Below are 20124 nucleotides of genomic sequence, written 5' to 3'. Positions count from 1 at the left end.
GAAGGAGGCAGAATTAAAGGCCAAGGTAATTTTGTGAGAGGAGCAGAGGAGGAAATTTGGAGGAAATAAGTTGCAGGTAAGAGGGGGGAACAGGGAAGGGAAACAATTATAAGAAGGAAGATAGTATAACAAAATGACAGAAGGGTTAAAAGTAGAGATAAATGGGAATATGGATAATGGAAGTATAAAGAATTTTGGAAGTGCAAGAGATAGTGTAACAGGAAAGAGAACAGTAATAAATGAAAAAGGAGTTGTATTTTAAAACTTTATTTGTAGCCAACATAATGAAGTCAATGTGAAAGTTGATGCCTCATCTTTCGAAATTATTTTTGCTTTCCTTCTTGTTACTCCTTGAAGTTAGAAATACCACAGTAAGTGACAGAACTGGAAAGAGAAACTAGGTAGATACTTACTTTGCCTCAGGGGAGACCTTCTCGCTGTCTACAACTACCTGAAAGGAAGCTGTAGAGAGGTGGGGGTCAGTCTGTTCTCCCTAGTAACAAGCAATAGAACAAGAGGAAACAACCCCAAGTTGCACCAGGGGAGATTCAGGCTAGATATTAGGAGGAATTTCTATCCTGGAAGAGTTGTCAGGCATTGGAATGGGCTGCCCAGGGAGGTGATGGAGTCAAGGTCCCTGGAGGTTTTTAGGAGATGGTTGGATGCTGCACTTAGGGAAATGGTCCAGTGGTTGGAAGGGCTGGGAAAAAGGCTGGACTCAGTGATCTTAAAGCTCTCTTCCAGCTGAAACAATTCTACAATTCTGTGATATGCAGATCTGAATTTTCATCTATTAAACTTTAACTTGCTGGCTACTAGAGTCTTGCTCTGTGAAAATTAAATTTGTAAACTACTAGTAACAAACGATTGAACTAGTTAAATAATGTGACTTTTTGTGAGTGTATTTTTTCACTTTATATGTCAAAAATAGTTTTTTGCCTGCTGATATATTTTTGAATCAACTTTCTTGAAGGGCTTACTTAACTTCAGCCTGGAAGTCTGCAGATAAAACATTTTCAATAGTGTGTATGTGTGAAATTTTAAGTGATGAGCCTCCTGATTAAAAGCAGAATGTATTTTTCAGTAAAACTTGTTATTGGTTTTGTGTAAATCTGTTTTTACTACTACATAGGAGGGGGGAAAAAAGCCCAAGTAACTAGGGAATGAAAGAAATTAGGGGGTAGCAAAAAAAGACTGGAAGAACATACAACTGAAGGCGTAACTTAAACTTATATAGATATCAACACTTCAAATATGAATAATAAAATCCAGCTTGGTAACTAAGATTTGCTCTAGGAAAGATGGAGCAAGTTATTTACTGATTTGGCTGGTACAGCTAGAACAATATACTTAGCAGTTTTTATATTGAAGATTATGTTATGTAAAAATATATATTATGTAACAGTTTTGCTAGTTCAGTTTCAAAGGCTGCTGAAATCTGCTTGACTCCTTTTTACATGTCACTACTATTTATTTTCTTGGGTTGTGCTGTAAATATTTGCAGAAGCACTATAGTTTTTTTTAAAAACAATAATTTGAAAAGTTTGCCTGGTAGACTTAAGTAAATTAACGTGAATCTCCAGGGCTGTGAATCTGTTACTTGTGATGCACTTCTTTGGGAATTCATGCCATTAGATTTATTACTAGATGTTAAAATTTTGCAACTTAAAATAAGCTTAGAGGTGTATATCAGAAATACTAAGTATTTGTATCTTGGTTTTGTTTTACTGTCATATGTCCTTTTGTCTTACATTTGTATTAACCCATTCATAGAATCATGGAATGGTAGGGGTTGGAAAGGACCTTTAGAGATCATCTAGCCCAACCCATCTGAAGAAGCAGGTTCACCTAGATCAGGTCACACAGGAACATGTCCAATTCAACAAACATGTGTGAAACATGTCAACATTTGCTTTTTCAAGAACTAATGGCAATTTTCATCAAAAAACATTTTACCGCTTGTCTCCACTGAATGCCATATTTCTAAATCTAAGGTGTCGCTAGGGCAAGAAGATAATAGGTAGCCTGTACAGTGTTTGAACTGGTACTCTAGTTCCCAGTTTCCTGAGGATAAATGTGATTGCTCCAATATAAATGTTTTAGATCAGTGACAGCTGTGGAAATTAAACGTAGCCAGCAAAATCTATTTTCTGTCTAGCTAAGTAAAGGAGAGGACAGATGAAAAAATTCCCTGGGCAAATGAATTCTTCTAAACAGTGATGAATCTTTTCCTTTTGCTATATTAATTTTATTTTCTTCTTAAAAAGAAAAAGAAAAAAGAAATAAAGTCCAACTTGGATTTCTTTATGTGTTCTTTGAATTCAAGTTTAAAGGTGAAAAATTGAGAATATCATTCCTAGGCAATGTTGTAAAACACATTGCAAACACTTCTCTAAACACAAGGAAAATTTGCCCTTTAGGATATTTTCCAGAGAGCTGCAATAATCTGTGAATAAAATAGGCTTTTAAAATTCTATAGAAATCTGGGATTTGGGGAGAGGAGAAGGATTTCCAATTTCTCAGGAATTTTGTTTTTCTATGAACAATGTTCTACTTTCAGAGGCTTCAGCGGTATCAGTCATTACCTTTTCTTGCTTGAAAATGTTGTCTTCTACAGAGAATACTCTTTTTGAAACATAAGATTTGATACCTGCTTCAGAGGCTACTGTAATGCAGAAAAATGCAGAATTTTCTCATATAGACTATGTAGCAGTTTTGTACTGAGAAATAATGAGAGAGAGACTACCCTGCTAAAAGGTCAGTGTTTGAGTCATGGACATCATTATTTTTAATTTTTTTTCCCCCTGAGCTGTGTTCCTGACTTCTGTAGTTCCAGAAGATTCGTTTTTCCTTCTCCTCGGGCTCCACCTGCGTCTTTACCAAACCTGCTCAGTCTTGACAACTGGTTTGAATTGACTTTATCCACTCTTCAGCGGAGACTCAGCCTTTTCAGGTGGTTCTTTCAGTTAAGACTGGGAGCACCTGGGCATGCTGTTGTTAATAAGCTACTCAGGAACAATTCTTTAGCAAAATGTGCTTTGTGGCAGTTTGCTACTAGAAGTAATTTGATGGTCTTTTTGTGAACTATAGCAGTCACTGGATATTTCTGTTTGGGCTGAAGTCTCAGCATGAGCTATGGAGAGTTCAGTTGTTGCCTCTCTTCTGATTATTTGATTCTTTTTTTTTCTGAGGTGGGGATTGTAGCTCAGAAATTGTGATCCTTAAGATATACAGGCTTGGGGGGGGGAGGGGGGAAGCTGTCTTTAAAAAGTTTATTGCAAAGTAAATGGTTAAAACGGAGCTGCAGTTACTTGAAAGAGACAAATATACATTAATTATTTCCTGAATAAGTTGTTTTTATGGGAAAGCAAAGGAAGCAATGGCTGGGTGTCATTAAGGAGTAGCTAGTGGAAAGTGGTGAAATGAGCAATGAGACTTGTAAAGTGTCATGAAAACTGAAACACCAGGGTACAAAGTACCGCTTATCCTTACAGCAGATATGGGTACCATATGGCAACGTAAAGGGAAATGGAGAGTAGGAGACAAGAATCCTATTATTCCTCACACTTTCCTTTGCTTGCTTTTTGCTTTGGGCAAATGACTAAAAAAGTTGTGCATGGACCTTCTTCTGGCACAGTATTTATTGACAAGACACGTGCTTTCCCTGTCAGGCTTCTTAAAGTTTCTTTGGTGTCATTCCAGCTTTGTCAATTCTGATTATAATTTTATTGTTGTTTTTCTAATAGTTCTAGAATAATAATTTCATGATTGCTCCTAGGTTAAAATCTACATCAATTTTCTGGTACTATAACCCTTTCTCCTCTTACTTGAAAATTTCCTCTTCCGATGAGATTCCCCAAAGTTAATGGTTGTTTAAGACCAAAGCAAGAGTACTGAACAACATACACACCCAGAGGCAGCATGCTTAACTGCCCTCTCTCGTTGTTACTTTGAAACATTCAGCTCTTTGCTTTACACCATCGGAGGGGACCATTACCTATTTGGTTTTGCTCTCACCAAAGGCTGTGGAAATGAGCAACTATTTGACTACAGTAAGATAATGGGATTTTAAGTACAGGTCCTTTTGTCATAGCAGTGGGTGCAAAATGAAGAGAGAATGACAGAAGCTGCACAGAAAGGTTGTATGAGAAGGCAAGAAAATTGTGCAGAATTTAACAGAAGATGTTATAAAGGGAGCCCCTGATGCGTAAGTTTTATGCTTTGTGTGTTGTAATTCTGAAAATTAATGCTTCATGTGTTATAATTCTGAAAATTAATGCTTCAAGTGTTACATCAGACTCTTGTGGGCATGTAGTGGCCAAATTACAGATAATAAATTGCCTTTCTTCTGAAGCTATATAACCTCCTAATTTTAGCACCACAAAGAAATGCAATTTATTGGTTCTCTATGCTATGGAATTTAGTGCAAATATTTAAACTTTCCCGTGTTCGAGGAAAGCTGACATTTTAAGAAGTATTTCATAGTTACAAAGGTTACCATTACACCACTATAATGACTTTGCAGTGCCTTACTCAGTGTAAAGCTGGCCTATTTGTGGGGAAAAAAATGTCCAAAGGACTTCCTAACTTCTGTTCTCAGAAGCAGTGCTCAATATGACACAGCATTAAGGGATAGAATCAACCCAATATATTCTCAATTTTAGAAACTGAAATATGAAGCTATTCCCACTAGAAATGCTGTAAATCTTACAAAATATATAAGCTTTCCTCTTCGACATACATCAAAGGCATAAAACTTGGGAGATTAAAATATGTTTTTAATCTGGGTTTGATGAGCAAAACTTTCACTGTAATATTTATTATGAGAGACTCTACTTGTGTTGCCTCTTCCCTTTGTTCTGTTTATATATGACTTCCTTTCTTCCAAAAAAGTAGGAAGTATCGCTTTCACAAAGCCAAAGGATATTGCAATGGTTTGTTCGTTTAAGCTGAATCGTAGGCCCACGTGGCAGACACAAACTTTTCTTTTATTGTCCTGGGTCCCAGAGGAAGAGCAATGCTGTCTGATGGCTTCCCATGAATGCCTTTCATTTGTGGAGGAGTTCCAGTGGCTTATGCTGACTGTACAAAGATCAAACAGGCAGGAAAATTGTGGTTTTCAGAAACTTAGCCAAGATATTTGTTTTTTCTCATAACTTTTTCTTCTCTAAACCCTATTTTTTAAGGACAATATTAGGACAATTTATTGTAGTGCTTGTTGGGGGAAAAAAAAAAAGCCCGTTCTATCTTTTTCTCTTTCAAATTTAGGTATTTTCTTAGTTATTAGAAAATTTTTAGGCATGTATAAAGAAAATAGTAGCCATAATTGCAGTCGTCTTTATTGCATTTGGAGTCAATGGTATCCAAAACTAAGTTAAAAAAATATTGTGGCAGCTTGGTCCTGCAATTTGATCTAGACTCAGAAACTGTGCATGCAGAGTTTTGCTGAAATCACCCAGGGTTTTTTGCCTAGGCACAAAGGTCTGTCATACAGATTTGATTTTTGAATTGATCTGTTGAAGTCTATTTTGTTTCATGAATAGTGATTTTTCTCAACAGGTTTTCTCAATCTTCTTCATAGAGATTTCCTCTTCGCTAAGCTGTTAGTAAACTTTAGGTATTGGAAAGATATGTGCAGACCACAGCATCTTTTTAACTACAGTGATGGCATGATTTGCCTGCAGTGCACAATTTTCATTGTGTTACTCGTAGAAAAACTTAGTGTTTGTCTTACAAATTCAGTTTTTGTTGAAGGATTATTTTAAGAAAACTAAAATGACTTAAGTTTCTGAAGTAAAACACTTAGCATCTTTAGAGGTCAGATGTAGCTGAAACTCGAACAGCTGTACAACATGCATCTTAGATTGTTTTTAATTGTCTTCCCTTTCTCTAACAGCAGTAATTCTTGTTTATATTGTCAAGAACCCTTCCACTGAGCACAAGCGCACCATACTTTAAGGTCACATGCTTAACCCCATTGCACGGCTACAATGTAAATGGGCCCTCTTTGTTTTCATTAATGTGTGAGGGGTGGGTGTGAGGCAGGGCTGTTCACAAGACTTAAATGACTTATTGTAAAAGTGTCTTAAAGAAAGCATATTTTGTCTCCATACCACAGTTGTTTAGCATTACTCTTGTGCATCCAACCGGCAGCCAGTTTGGCAGTGGATTTTGGTGTGTCATTTTGTTCTTTTGACCTGTGATACTTTTTTCTTTCTTTTTTCTTTTTTTTTTTTAAACTGAGCTAATGGATTCACCTCAAATAAAAGAAAACGAAGCTTATTCTCTTTCCTGGTATCCTAAATGTAGTAAAGAAGACTGAAACTGCTCTTTTCCACCCAAAATCCTTTACTTAACAATTTACCAGTTACTATTTGTGTGTTGGTGTCGAGATTTAAAATTAACAGTTTCAGAAATGTCAGATTAAATGGGTATGCTCAGTGCTTTTAATCAATTTAAAAATGAACAAACTTTAGCGTTTTTCGATGGTTTCAGGAGTTTTAAGTCTTGTGCTTTTCTGCCTCTAGTTGTTGATACATGGAGGAAAAGTACTGTTGAAATCTTACAAGTTATTTTGGTTTTGATTATCTAGAATTGGCCTCGAGTCCCAAGACTTTTAAGTGATTTCAAACCCAATGCTGATTGTAATCTGTGGCTGGCATCTGTAGTTGGTTTTATAGGCCAAAAAAATTGAAGTCGTGCTTTTAAGTACTGCACTCTGTCAAAAATCAAATCCTTTTTTTGGGATATCTCCGTTACAGGTTGTTTGCTTTTTAAAATATTTGGTTACAATTTTGAGCTATGGATAAAATTGGATTCATGTCTGGTTTTCAGACACATGTATTTATACTAGCATATGAGAAAAGTATATACATGTGACTATGATACATCCAGTGTGATGAAGTTGATCCAAGAGGGTTGTATGCAGTAGTTTCTGTGCATGTACTGAATGCATAAGCACTAAGTGAACAAGACAAGGGGAAACTATTATCTCTAGAAGATGAAGTAATAATACATGCTTATCAAAGCAGAACACTGTTCTGAATATAGCAAGTTATAGCTTAGGAGGAATAGTATTTTGTTGGTTTTTTTTAAAACCATGTATTTTGCTGTTTTTCAAACTGTCTTAATCAAGGTAGAAAAATGGTTTTTTTTGTTTGCCAGCTTCTATTGTGAGGAAAATAGTGACTTTTCTACAGAGAAAACTCTTTGATGTGAACTCAAGTTCGTCATATTTGGTTGCTGTATTTTAAAGCCAAAATGTTGTGACAACATGTTTTCACAAGTGATTATCAAAATATTATTTTTCTTCATAACAACTGCTTTGCTCTTAGACTTTGGACAGAGAAGTTTCTTCTTGGATTTTAATTCTCTTGCAGTTCATCTAAACTTTCTTCATTCTTTTTTATAGATGTTATATGTAGAGCAGCTTACAGTATCTAGTGACCTCTCCAATATGAGTAACTGATTTCAGTAGTCACAGAAGTTTAGATAGGATGGTATCTGCCAATTTTCTTGACAGTTTGATATTAGAGTGGTTCTATCTGTTAATTAAAACATTTAAGAACCATTTTTGTGAAAGAGAAAAAAAATCTGTAGCCTTTAAGACTGTAAATAAGTAGTACAATAAATGTCATCCAGTGTGGAATAAATATGTCTTCCAGCTTTCCATCAACAGAGCTGTTGATGAAGATATAATCAGATATTATTAAAAGGCAGTCCATATCCTGATATGTTTTAGCTTATGTTTTCCTACATGCATGTAAAGTTATCCCTGAAAATTGATTTAGTGTATGCATAAAAAAATTGTGTAAGAATATCTTACCAAAACATTTTAGGAGGGAAAAAACCCAAACCAAACCCAAAACATAAACTCCAGCATCTAAATAATGAAGAGAGAAACCAGGGTTTTTTCATAAATATCATGGTTTCCTCTTCAGGAAATATTTATCCATCACATTAATAGTGTGGATGACTGTTCACAGAGACTGTATATCTTATGTGTGGACTATAAGTGCTCTGAAATGGGGTTTGCCCTGTAGTGCCATGTTACAGCAGTAGTGAAGTAGATAAACAGTAACATTAAATGAAGATTTAGAGCTATACTATAGCTTGTCATGATGTATCTTTAAGGGTTCAAGTTTTTGTGTGAGAGAACATAGGTCAAACCCTCCTCCACAAACTGCTGTTTTTCATTTCTGCAGCAACTCAGGAGATCCAAAGCTTTTTTAGGTTAGAGAAGATCATCTCCATTGTGGCATGTACTCACTACGTGTCTGTTAAGGACGCCTGGTTAATACATCCTTGACTTTGCTTTAACTTTTACTAGTGGATTAACTGATCCTTCTCGAAAAGTGCAGAGGTGATTAGTCAGCCACCTTTGACCTCTCTCTTAAGTTGGACTTTGCAGCTGAACTTGAGAACCCCTATCTTATTTCACGTGCCTATAGAAGGAAACGTTAGTGAATGTCGAGACAGGAGCTGTGCATGTCAACAGTGCAGTGCAACAGAATGCATTGTTATGGGGTATCACAGAGTGACAGTGCATCCTATTTTCCCAATTCTGTTGTCATAGTTTGTGAGCACATCATGAAATGTCGTATTTGTTGGATTGTCAGAATCTTCAGCACCCAACTTTTGTGTTGGAGAGTAATCAATGTGAATCACAGTGATCTGTTGATCGTGATGTTTGTTTTCTTTGTAACGCACATGAATCTTATGGTGAAAGTTTATCTTCACTGATTAAATGCCATGTCATGAATGAAAATTGTCTATATAATGATTTTTTATATAGTGAAGTTTTCAAATAGTTGGCCATTCAAGCTTAGAATTCTTTCTCAAATATTTATCTATGAGTGCTTGAATGTTCATGGAAAACAAATACGACAAATTGACAATGTTGAAAACTTGATTAGACTGTAAAGAAAAATATTCCCAGAAGTTTAATACACTAGTAGATGACATAAAGCAAATTTAAATTTTTTTAAAGTGATTTATTTGCCCTGAGCTACTTCCTTGATCTTTCCTTCTGTGTACTTTTAATTGTTGGGTTAATTAGTTGATAATCTTCCTTTTAAAGGATGAAAAATGAACCTTTTATTTTCTTTCTCCTGAGGAGATAAACTAATTACTGAGAGCTTTATGGCTCCCATCCTAAGAGCATGAAACAGAGCAAAAATCCTTCCCCAAAATCAAAATAAAGTGAAAATAAACCCATATGGATATCGGGGAATATTAATAGAAGAAAAGTGGTACTTTGATAGCATGGACTATTAACATGTTGGTATTTGTCATAGGCATATAGCCATAACGTTAGATCTCTCTGAAGGAAAACATGAGCAGAAATTAAATTTAAAGTCTGGGAAGTGTCACATACAACATGGTTTGTATAGTCTGCATTAACAGGTTTATAAAGTGTAGGTTTTACAGATATTTTACCTTCGTAAGAACAATGAATGGCAAGAAATGCTGGCAAGGTCCTGACAGGAGGGAGTTAGGCAACTGTCTCAGGAGAATGAGAAGGTCTCTGGAAAGGAAGGTGTCTTTGGAAGGGGTAGAGCTCTTTCTGCATGTGCTCCAGGCTGTGGTGACATCCTGCATTTAAGCAGAGTGTGAGAAATAAGGTCACTATAGTTGTACTATCTGTGTGTGCCCTGGTGTATCCATAGCTGTAAAAACCATATATGGGCATACACTATACAAGATTAGGCAGAATATACTTCTCTGTGTAAAATTTTCTGTGTGTTCGTTTTTATCAGTGCACCATTTGTTTATATTTGCTAGTATATTGCATTTGTACGTTTTACACTGCACGGTGTCACCAGTGAGAGTTAAACCGTGAATGAAATGCCTGACACACGTTTGTATGTAAAACTGTAGGTATGTACTGTAATAAAACTAGAGAAGGCACTGAAATTGGATTGCCTACTTTTGAGTTATGAATCATAGCTTGCAAAAATGTCTATTTCTAAAGGCTGTTGTCACAATCAACCTTTAGCAATGGGTGGTGGTATCATCTTTGCTGCTTGACAATGTCATATGCCGCATACGCTAACTACACATAGTGTATTAGTTCTAATTGGGTTTTATTTCTTATGCTCTTTGCAGTAGTGTGTTCTAAATTATTTTCTGTCGCTTTTGCCATGACACCTAATAATACTACTGCACTTGCATGGTTATGAATTTTAAATCTTCATAATGGTGAGTGATGGTGTGATTGGAGGTAATGATGCTGGTGGTTGAGCCAAATGAGACAAAACTTCATTTTTGAAACAACATGGTGAGAGTCCCATTCTCACAGGGATATCCACAGACCTGGTGCATTTAGTGCTGTGAGGATGATAAAGGCATTGGAAGCCTTATGTAATTTGAACACATGATTCAGCTGTATGTGGTTATCTTGCATATGTACAAAGTTGCTATTCTGCTATGGCATGCTTCTTAGACAAAGCATGCCCACAGGCACTTCTGGACATGTGGCTTGCTATTCCATTTGATTGTGGCTTGTAACTTTTTCATTCTGCAGTGTTTAACCCATTCTATAACTCAGTTTTCTATGTTTTAAATTACTTTGATAAAACTAGTGACATTGGGAGTACAGCCCAAATTTTTACACAGCTATGGTTTTACTAGGCATTGTTCTAGAAATTGTTGTGGCTAATGCACTAAGAGACATGATGGCAACAGTTAGTGGCTTCAATGGTGGGACAAAAATGTTAGTATTCTAGACTTTTGTATATTAAATAGATATTAAGATGTGCTGTTCAAGGAATTCACTAACGTGACGTAATTAATCAGTAAAAGACAATTGTGAATAAAAGTGCAACAGTGAATTCAGAATCTAACACTGTTTTCCATTTTCTTCATAATTTGGGGAAGTTTAAAAGTAAATTTTCATGTGACCAATGATAGGAAGTTTAGTGATTCCAATTTGTATTTTGAGTGCTACATGACAGTCTATTTTGGAAATTTGGGTCCAATTTTGCGTCAGTAAATATTTTAAGAGACACTTCTATGTAGCATAGCATATCAGGGCTTCAGTATAAATTAGATGAGTCAAAGCAAAGCCTTCCTTACATGTAAAAATTATTTCATTAGAATCATTAAAATTATATGAGTATTTAATTCAAACTAGAGTTTATTTCAGTGTCTGTGAGATGCGATTACCTACTTCTGGCTTTGAAGCCCATCATTTTTTTCCTCTCTCTCCCCTCAAAACTTATTCATAATAGTTGATGATGTTAATTTTGATATGGTAAGAAAATTACAGGGTACTCTTTTTTACTTCTTTTGACATGATATCATTTGTTGTGTGATTTTTGAGTGCTTATTACAACTGCACATAACTGTTGATGATCAAAATTCTGTCTGCTGGCTCAGCGAACGTGTGCAGGTTGTACTCGGTGTGATTCAGTATTGCAAAATGTAAACTGTCCAGGGTACACGTTACTGAAGTGAATTTTGTATTGCATCTTAGCTCAACTGATTTTAGCAATAGTAAATAATCACTGAAGCATACACTGCTGTGCAGTCCTTCAGAACTTAAGTGTTCAGTCTAACTACTGTTTGCATGTGACCAAAATGGGAAAAGGGAGGTGTATACAAAGGAATGAATTATAACAAAGAACACTTTCTGCTTCAGTTCTTGTTCAGAAAACATATGTTCAGCCATGCAGGCAACAGTTGGGGTAAAGACAGACTGTAGGTTTGGAAACAAAAGGCATGTTCTTTTCTTGCATTCACAATGTTTTCAAACATATTCACTTGTTAGGGACTAGCCTGTCAGCTGGATCTTCTTGCAAGCGTGATTTCTTTTTCCTGACTTCTTTCAAAAGCTTTTTCCCCACAATGTTTTACACTTCATATAATCCGCTATGCATGGTAGGCCTGCCTCAGTCTTTGTGCTATTGATGATTCAGTGGTGGAGGGGCCATGCTCTGGGAGAATGTGGCTAAAGGGTAACCTTTCACTCACCCATACATCTAAAGATGCTAAGCCACTCGTATTCCAAATATCTTGAGTGGTTTGGTTGCTCTTTCTTGATGAGATGGGTTATATTTCACCTCTAGGACATTGCCAAACCAAGTAGCATTGCAAAAATATTTTGAAAGTGTTCATCTTTGTACTTTTTTTTTTCTTTGTAACTAAGTATTGAAAATCTTTCAATAACTGCATTGAACCATCCAGTAAAAAATACTAATTTTTTCTTACACTTGAAATTTACTCAGTTTTGGCATGCCAGAGTAACCAAAAATTACTTGGTCATTACTTATGTTTGGATTCCTTTTTCCAAAATATATGGTTCAAGACCTTAGTATAAATACACTTATACAGGCATAAAGGTAATGGTTATTTCCAAATAAGCTCTGCCTGGTTTAATTTATGAACTTTAAACTCATATAGCATGAACATACAGCTGTAGCTCCACAGGTATAGTTAAATGTACAACTTTCTAGTGTAGACGAGACCTAAAGTTTCTTTGGAAATGTCTGAGTGATCTACTCGGTAGATTTTTCTAGGTCGAACTACTCATCTATCAAGTCAGGTATTCATCCTTTGTTGTCAACAGTGAATACCTCAAAGAGAGACAGGGCTCCCTACATTTAAATGCATATAGATATGTAGAGCTTAAGCATATGTCTTAGTGTTCTACAGTATAATTGGGTTATGCATTTGCTTAGGTTAGATGTGCACCATTGAATATTTGGGGAGAGTAATACATAATCCTTGTGTCAGTGGTTTCATACAGCAACTTGAGCCTCCGTTCCTTTTGTCCTACAAAAATTACATGTTTCATAAAATTCTCTCTTCCTTTATATTTTATTTAAACACAGACATAATATTTGACTCAGACAAACTGTAGTGCTCGATCAATAACCAGAATGGTTATGGAGTTTTATCTTGGCTTACGTATCGTTCATTTAGTCTGTTGGAGTATCAATACTGTAAGCTGAATTCAGTAGCCTGGGAAATACCACAAATGAATTTCTGATGGTTAAGATTTCCCATATAAGGCCCTTCAGACCATGAGGATCATTTAGACAACTAGAAAATCCACAGACAAAAAACTCCATGTAAATATTTTCTAATGAAAGGTGCCAGCAAATATATCCTTGCCAACATATGTCAAAACAGCCAGAAGATCTGTGAGGATGGGGATTAACTTTTTAGCACTGTCATCGTAAGAGTCTTGACAGGGAAACATTATTTCAGTGTTTTTCTTTGACTGCATATGACTGAAAAGATGTTAACGGTAGATAAAACTAATATAAAGCAGTTAATGTTACTGACATATATTCCAAGTCTGCAGCTTTTTCTTTTCATTGAGCTCTATGTCAGGCATCCTTGAGAATTCTACAGCTTTAAAATAAATTATCCTTCCTTCTCAAATGAAATTCGATGATTTGTCTCCTGTCTGCTAAAAAAAAAAAAAGAGCACACACTAGTATATTGCTTCTTTTCAGGAATTTTTTGTTTTGTTTTATAGGCTTCTTAAAAGTAAATTATGTTTTAGATGTTGCAGTGGCTTCTTTGACTCTCAGCAAGAAAACAGTTAATAATAATAATTTCTTTCCTTTCAGCTCCCATGAGCCTTCCTTCATTGTACAGTTTGCATATAACAGCTAGTAAGAGTAGAATATACTGAACCTTAAACAAATCTATTAGGATCACCATGGCAAGAAACTTGGAAAAGGGCAGGAAAAACGAACAATGATTTTGTAAACCCTCCAAAGGTCAGAAAAAGGCTTTCAGTAAGTATGCAGAGGCTAGAAATCAAATCCCATTTCCTATCATAAGAAACCAGTTGTTTTAGCAGCAGTGGTTAATGTACTGTATGTGAAAGATTTAAGACTAGTTGGAAAGCTTTGCTTCTGTTTTATTAGGCTGCTATTGAAAAGCCAACAGCATAACTTCAACTAGGTGCTTTGAGATTTCTTAATGGGCTGTCAAGGGCAAGACACCAGGTCTGTGCTATACTAGCTCTTTCCTGTACATTAAAACAACAGGGGCCAAATGATCATATACAGAAGTATGAATTACTTGATGCTTTCTCTGTTCCATATGGTCAGCCATGTCTTTGGCAATTAATCATGTACAGAATCAGTTGAGTGCTCTCTGAAGCACTGAAGTCAACATTTAGTTGTACCTGTGCCAGTGGGGGCAGTGGGGGTTGCAAGCGTAAAATAGCAGGATGAAGAGCTGCTGGCGCCGAAGCCAGAGCAGCTGGCTTCCATAAACAACACTTTTTTCCTCTTTACCTTTTTTTCTTCTTCTTCTTTTTTTTTTTACTTTCTTTGACAAACATGAGCCATTTTTCAATATCATCCAAAGCATGAGGGTTGCTGAGTGAAACTGTGATATCTGGCATAGTGGATTAATAAACAAAAGGCGGAGAATTGGGTTTAATGTGCTCAAATTACTGGGTGATAACTTAAACCGTACTGGCTGCCTCCCATCATATGAGGGGAAAATGGCTGCATTTGCTCATATTTTAAGTAAAAATTTTAAAAGTAAAGAAGAAATGAGCAGTGGTTTGTAAGCAATTGCTAGCTTTTATATCACATAGAAGTTATGACATGTTAAATTAACATGGCTTAATAGATTTCAGGTTTTTGATTTTTTTTTTTCCCTCTAAAGGACACGGTGTTCCAGTCTGATAGAATTTCATCGGGATACTTTTTGCATTAAAAGCAAAACAAAGTCAAAAAAATAACAAAGATGATGGTGTACAACATCTAGAATTTTAGCCCTTCTTAGAGATTTTACCCTTTATTTTTTCCCTCTCTGTATTAGTTATTGATTATTGAGAGATGGCTGCTGTATTAAAGCAGAACTGGTTAGTATAGATTCAGAAACTTATCTCATTTCAACTGATGGTGAGTAAATGAAATCTTAACTTGGAGTGAAAAATCAGATTTGTTGACCCAATAAAGTGGGATGAAGAGACAAACTGTCCCAAGTGCCACTTTAGTTCAGACTGAAGGCTAATGTGTTTGACAGATACTAGGCTTCATGTCTCCAGCTATACAGTGCCTCTAACCTTAAGTCTGTCTCCTTGAGAGGTCTGTATTGAAGGAAGGAAAATCTAGGTTTAAAAGACTAAAAATGTACCAGTGTGGGTTTTGGAACTGTTGAGGTTGCTTTCTTTTGGCTTGTCTGTAAGCATGTCATGTTACTCACCTGGAATACATATGGTTAAGCAGGGCAGTGACCTACTGATGTTGCAACATTTTTTACTCCTGCTGTATACCTAAACAAAAATAATATTATTGTAATCTTGTTGCAATACCTAGGTAAAGACTCAGAAGGTATCTAATTTTGAGTGTGTATCCTCGTGAAGAGTAAGATTTGGTTATAATAGTTCCTATTCAGTCCCGTGTCATTGATATATTTTGTTAAGTAAGAATGAGATGAAGATGATATCAGTCTCTTAAAATCTTATCTTAGTACCTTTCTTGCATACTAAGAGAATATGCTCTGATGTCTATTGCCTGATCTGTCCATAAATCACTAGATTTAATTCTGCTGCTGTATCAAGAGGAAGGCAAAGGGTATAATTTCCTAAATACTATTTCAACATAGAAGACTAAATTGGCACCTGGCATATATATACGTATATATGTGTGTATATATATGTGTACGTGTGTGTGTGTATGTGCATATATAGCTTTGGGCTTTTTTTGAGAGGTAGATTGTGTGGGTTTTTTTAAGACCATACCATTTGAGATTTACAAGGAAATGCTCTAACTACATTAATAGATCTGTAAGGAGAATTTGGGAAGATTTGCTGAAAATATTAGCAGCACTATTTATTGAAGAGACATGCTGGCCAATGAGACAAGAAGTTGCTTCCCTCGAGTGATAAGCAATTTGCGTAATCTCCTTGCTTAGGTTGTCCAGGATATGTTTTTGCCAGCTCAGGAAGCAGAAGAAAGAAAGTTTCAACGATTTGTAAACATTACCACCCTCAAGAATCTCTGTGAACACAAGGATGAGATAAGACAGGCTGTAGGACTGGTTACGCTGTTTATTTGTTTTACTGTCCTGTGGTCCCAAGTGTGCTGAAAAACACTGAGTCAGTGTTGAGGCCCGTTCAGAAATGTGAAGGCTTCACTCAGCATTGGGCAAAGGGGGCCTCTGCAGACAATTATCTGTCATTAAAGAACCTTAAAAGAATTGAGAGGCAAGATCAGATTTTCTTTGATGGGATGTGCAACTATAGTGATGTTCAAAAGAAGGTCATTCCTGCCCTTTAGAGCAGGGGTGGTATTGGCTGGGTTTCTGATGGATTTTTATCAGTGTTGATGTGAGGAAATGGCTTTCCCAGCTGATAACATCTTTGACCGAGTTTCTTGAACCCTTGACCTTTATCAGTCAAGGTATATATTGAATACCCTTGTTAAAAATAAATCCCAAACCAAGTTACATGGAAAAGAAAACTTTCAAAGGAACGTGTTTTCTAATATTGTTTTACCCAGAATGCTCTGTTATTTGTTACAATTTGGGATTTTCATTGAGATTATAAGAAGAGCAAGTTATTAAGAAATGGCTCTATAAAAGCTACATATTGAGTCCTGCACTGACGTTCTGGGTAACCTCACTGCCCTCAGCACTCTTAGAAAACAAGTGAATCAGTTAAATTGCTATGTATTGTTGTGTGTTGCTTAATAGTACTATTTCACCCTCCAGGTAGCTGCAACTGTACTTACAGGCTCAGTAAATAAGTGTCTGTGATGTCAGTGTCAAACTATGAGTTTGAACTCTGTACATCACTGCATAAACGAAAGGTGTTAGCAGAAGTTGGAAGCAGTGTAATTGTTCTCTCAGTAAAAATTAAACTACGTTCAATTTCCAGAGTTAGGGTGTTCCTGTAGAAGGAGCAAACTTTAGGTAGTAGAATTCAGTACCAAAATTGCAATTCAACCAGGCTATCAGGAAAAGGCATTATGTGATTGTGAATACTTGGAGAAGTGATCACCCATCTTCTCTGACTGATGATACTCTTAATCACATCGTCTTTTCAGCAGATTTTAACTGAAAATTCTTTAGGTATTGTCAGTTCTCCATACTCTATGCTTTTGGAGTCACTTATTTAAGGGATCTTGATGTTTGTTGCCTGCAGATAAGTGTACTTTCAATGTTGTGTAGCACAGCATCGTTAAACACAGGGCTTCTCTGCAGTCTTGGAGAGAAGTAAACTTCTACACTATCACCAGTGGATTTCTCTATCCCATTCTGATTAATAAGGCTATCCAGGATTCTGAAACAGAAATCTTGGTGTACTGTGACCTAGCTGCATGGCTGTGGTTTGATCATCCTATAATGCAGAGCTAAGCTTTAGTTACAGTGTTGTGTCAAGTCTTGCACATGGTAAACATAAAAGTTAAAGCCTTAATAGATATATTTATTCTGAATGACAAGGAGTGCAAATTTACATCAATTAAAGGATGTATATCACTTCATCTCCTTTGAGTTCTCACATGCTGGAGTCTTCTGTCAAATCCTGCTTTAAACCATGCAGCTGCTGGAAGTGAGACTGCGACATCAGGGTTGTTGAAGCTGGCGGATATTAGAGCTTGTGGAAAAGATGTTGTAGGTCAGTGCAAGGGAAACCCATGTCAAGGAATCCTTATCTGAAAATGCTCTCTGGCTTTTTGTTTGCTTTGTAATGTCAAAGCAGGGTCAAGAATGTGATCTGTATAGACAGAGTTTTGAACGTTTTGATTTTCTAAAAGAAAACGTTCTTTTTGATGTTTGTGTAAGTCACATGACAGGGTAATGCCTTTTGGTAGGCAAGCTGAGAGAGCTGGGAGGTGGGGAGAAAGGTGTTTTTTGCCATTTGTCATCAGATTTTGGTGTAATAAAGTTATTTTTTGTCTCTGTGAACTCTGTTGCGCTTGTCTCTCGGAAGCACCGTGGTGGTAGCAATCTTAGCACTACTTTACATAGCTTAAGTGTATAATCTGCATATTATTGTTTCTTGTGGAAAGAAAAACCCCAAACTGTCAAACCAAGGATAGATCTTCCTGTTTTCACAAACTGAAGATAATAACAACCATTTATCTCACAGAATCCCCAGAGGAATTTTAGATTGGGTATGGCAGAATGTAACGTGTATGTGATGTTGAGGGGGAGACAATGTGCCATGTCTTTTTGTTATGTTCCTATAAGAGGAGCCATGCTGGGAATAGGAATTGCAGCTCTTGGTGATGTTTAAATTTTATTTCCAAACTCATTTTCGCAACTGCTCAAGTTAGAAACAATTTTTTTTTAACTCCTTTTCCTAGCAAACTTGTGTCCATTCAGTCATCTTTCCCAAAGCCTTTCGATACTTTCAGATCTTTGCAGAATATGTGACAGATTAGAATAGAAAAAATAATTATATGAATATCAGTGGCTGGTTAAGGTGAGAAAGGAAAATAGAATATCTTCACTGAAAGAAAAAACAACAGCATTGACTCTAGATCTCTGTGGTTAGACTGCAGCACATCAAGTCAGTATATGTGCACTGGTTGACGTATGTGTTAGTAGCTTGAGCATCCATCAGCATGTACCATTTCTTTCCCAAGCTGGCAGATGTGAGGAAATGTAGGAGAAAATAGTGGATTAGTAGTTGAAGGCAAAGGTGGAGTGAGGGAGTTGGAGTTAGCTTGCTAGGTGGATGAAGTATGATAAGAAGATCTGCAGTTTCTTTACGTCAGCATTAACTGTTGACACAACATTTGGGAAGGTCAGGACATCATCATAAATTCCTTACAGAAGATGCAATACAAATGGGTATTTTCTTCTTCAGCTTCACCAAGGATCAAAAGGGAGGAGGAAATCCCCCAAATGAATACTGGATTGAGGGGAACATTTTTTATATGATCTGATAGAAGGAAATAATTAGAAAATAAAAGAATTATGTTTCAAGAAAATGAGAGCTAGAATGCACAATGTCTTATTGTGTTACTTAAGGCAATGAGATTTTAAGGTTTACCTTATGTGCCATGTATATTGATTAAATACCAAATATATGGCGGCCATTTCTAACCATCATTTACTGTATTGATTTGTCAGCAGTGGAACTGTAATAAAAAAAAGGTATTGATTTACTGTCCTTATTTGCTTATGGGCTTTTTATTAATTTTACATAGTTTCCTATTTCTAGATTATAACTTCTCTGCTTTTTTTCCCTTTAAGACAAGCCTGATCGTCTCTGAAGTTGGAAAAGAGGAACAAATGGAGGAACAAAGGAATGAAACCATCAGCTGCCTCTTGTTAGTTCTTACTGAGCGACAAAAGCTGCGTAAAGAATGGACAGCAAGGTAAGACAGTTTAGAAAGTTACTAAGATAAAATTAGAAACAAATACATCAAATCTACTCCTGTAAATCTCTTTGGGAGGAGCAAGTTGACATTTAAAAACAATTCAACAGTTTCAGTGTTTGAATAGTATTTTTCCTTGAATGGAACAGTCAAAGTTTCTGCTTCTGATTTCAGGGTTACTTTATGGGCTGGAACGCTCCCTTACTGAGTGCAGTCTATTGATAATAGCTTGAGAGACAGTGTACATATCTGAGGACTGATACTACTTTAAGTGCCCCAAGGTTTTCCTTCTATTGCTAACAGTATGAGCAGTAGTCCTTCCTGGCATGCCATGCCAACAAACACACTTCTTGTCTGCTTTCTTCATGATCCTCACATTTTCTCATGGTGTCCTGCCAGTGTTAACTGGGTTGTGTTCGGTGAGATTGACGTAAATGAAGATGTTTGAGTTTAGATCACGTGAGCGGTTTATTGTACTTGAGTTCTTAAACTGAACTCACTGCCATGATGATAAGTGACATGGTTAAGATTTTTGAAAAATTTTCAGTGTTTTTATTTGAAAAAGTTTGTTACTGGCATGTAGACAGAGGAATGTGTTTCAGGAACTACAGATACATCATACTTGTAGTTTGTTTCAGAAATACATTAATTCAAAAAAGATAATTTTCTCCATATGTCACCTTATGTCCTTCCCTTCAGCTGCTAAATGAGTTGATGCCACCTTTTTCCACACTTTTTTCTCAAAGTTATAGTTTATGCTGATTTACTAATGTCCTTTTTTTAAAAATTATTATTAGATTTACAAAAAATGTCTAAC

General features: G+C 36.2%; 1 protein-coding gene across 4 annotated transcripts in view; it reads left to right on the top strand.

Annotated features, from left to right (window-relative positions):
- FTO (FTO alpha-ketoglutarate dependent dioxygenase) overlaps positions 1-20124 on the top strand; it is a 232911-nt gene that overhangs the window by 85028 nt on the left and 127759 nt on the right. For all 4 annotated transcript variants that reach the window (XM_062007502.1, XM_062007506.1, XM_062007503.1 and 1 more), the window contains exon 8: positions 19183-19307. In XM_062007502.1, the coding sequence (XP_061863486.1) occupies positions 19183-19307 (125 nt within the window). The remainder of the gene's footprint in view (positions 1-19182; positions 19308-20124) is intronic.

The sequence above is a fragment of the Colius striatus genome, chromosome 14 (assembly GCF_028858725.1).
Source record: "Colius striatus isolate bColStr4 chromosome 14, bColStr4.1.hap1, whole genome shotgun sequence".
NCBI classification, from domain to species: Eukaryota; Metazoa; Chordata; class Aves; order Coliiformes; family Coliidae; genus Colius; species Colius striatus.
This window is presented reverse-complemented; position numbering and strand designations above follow the sequence as displayed.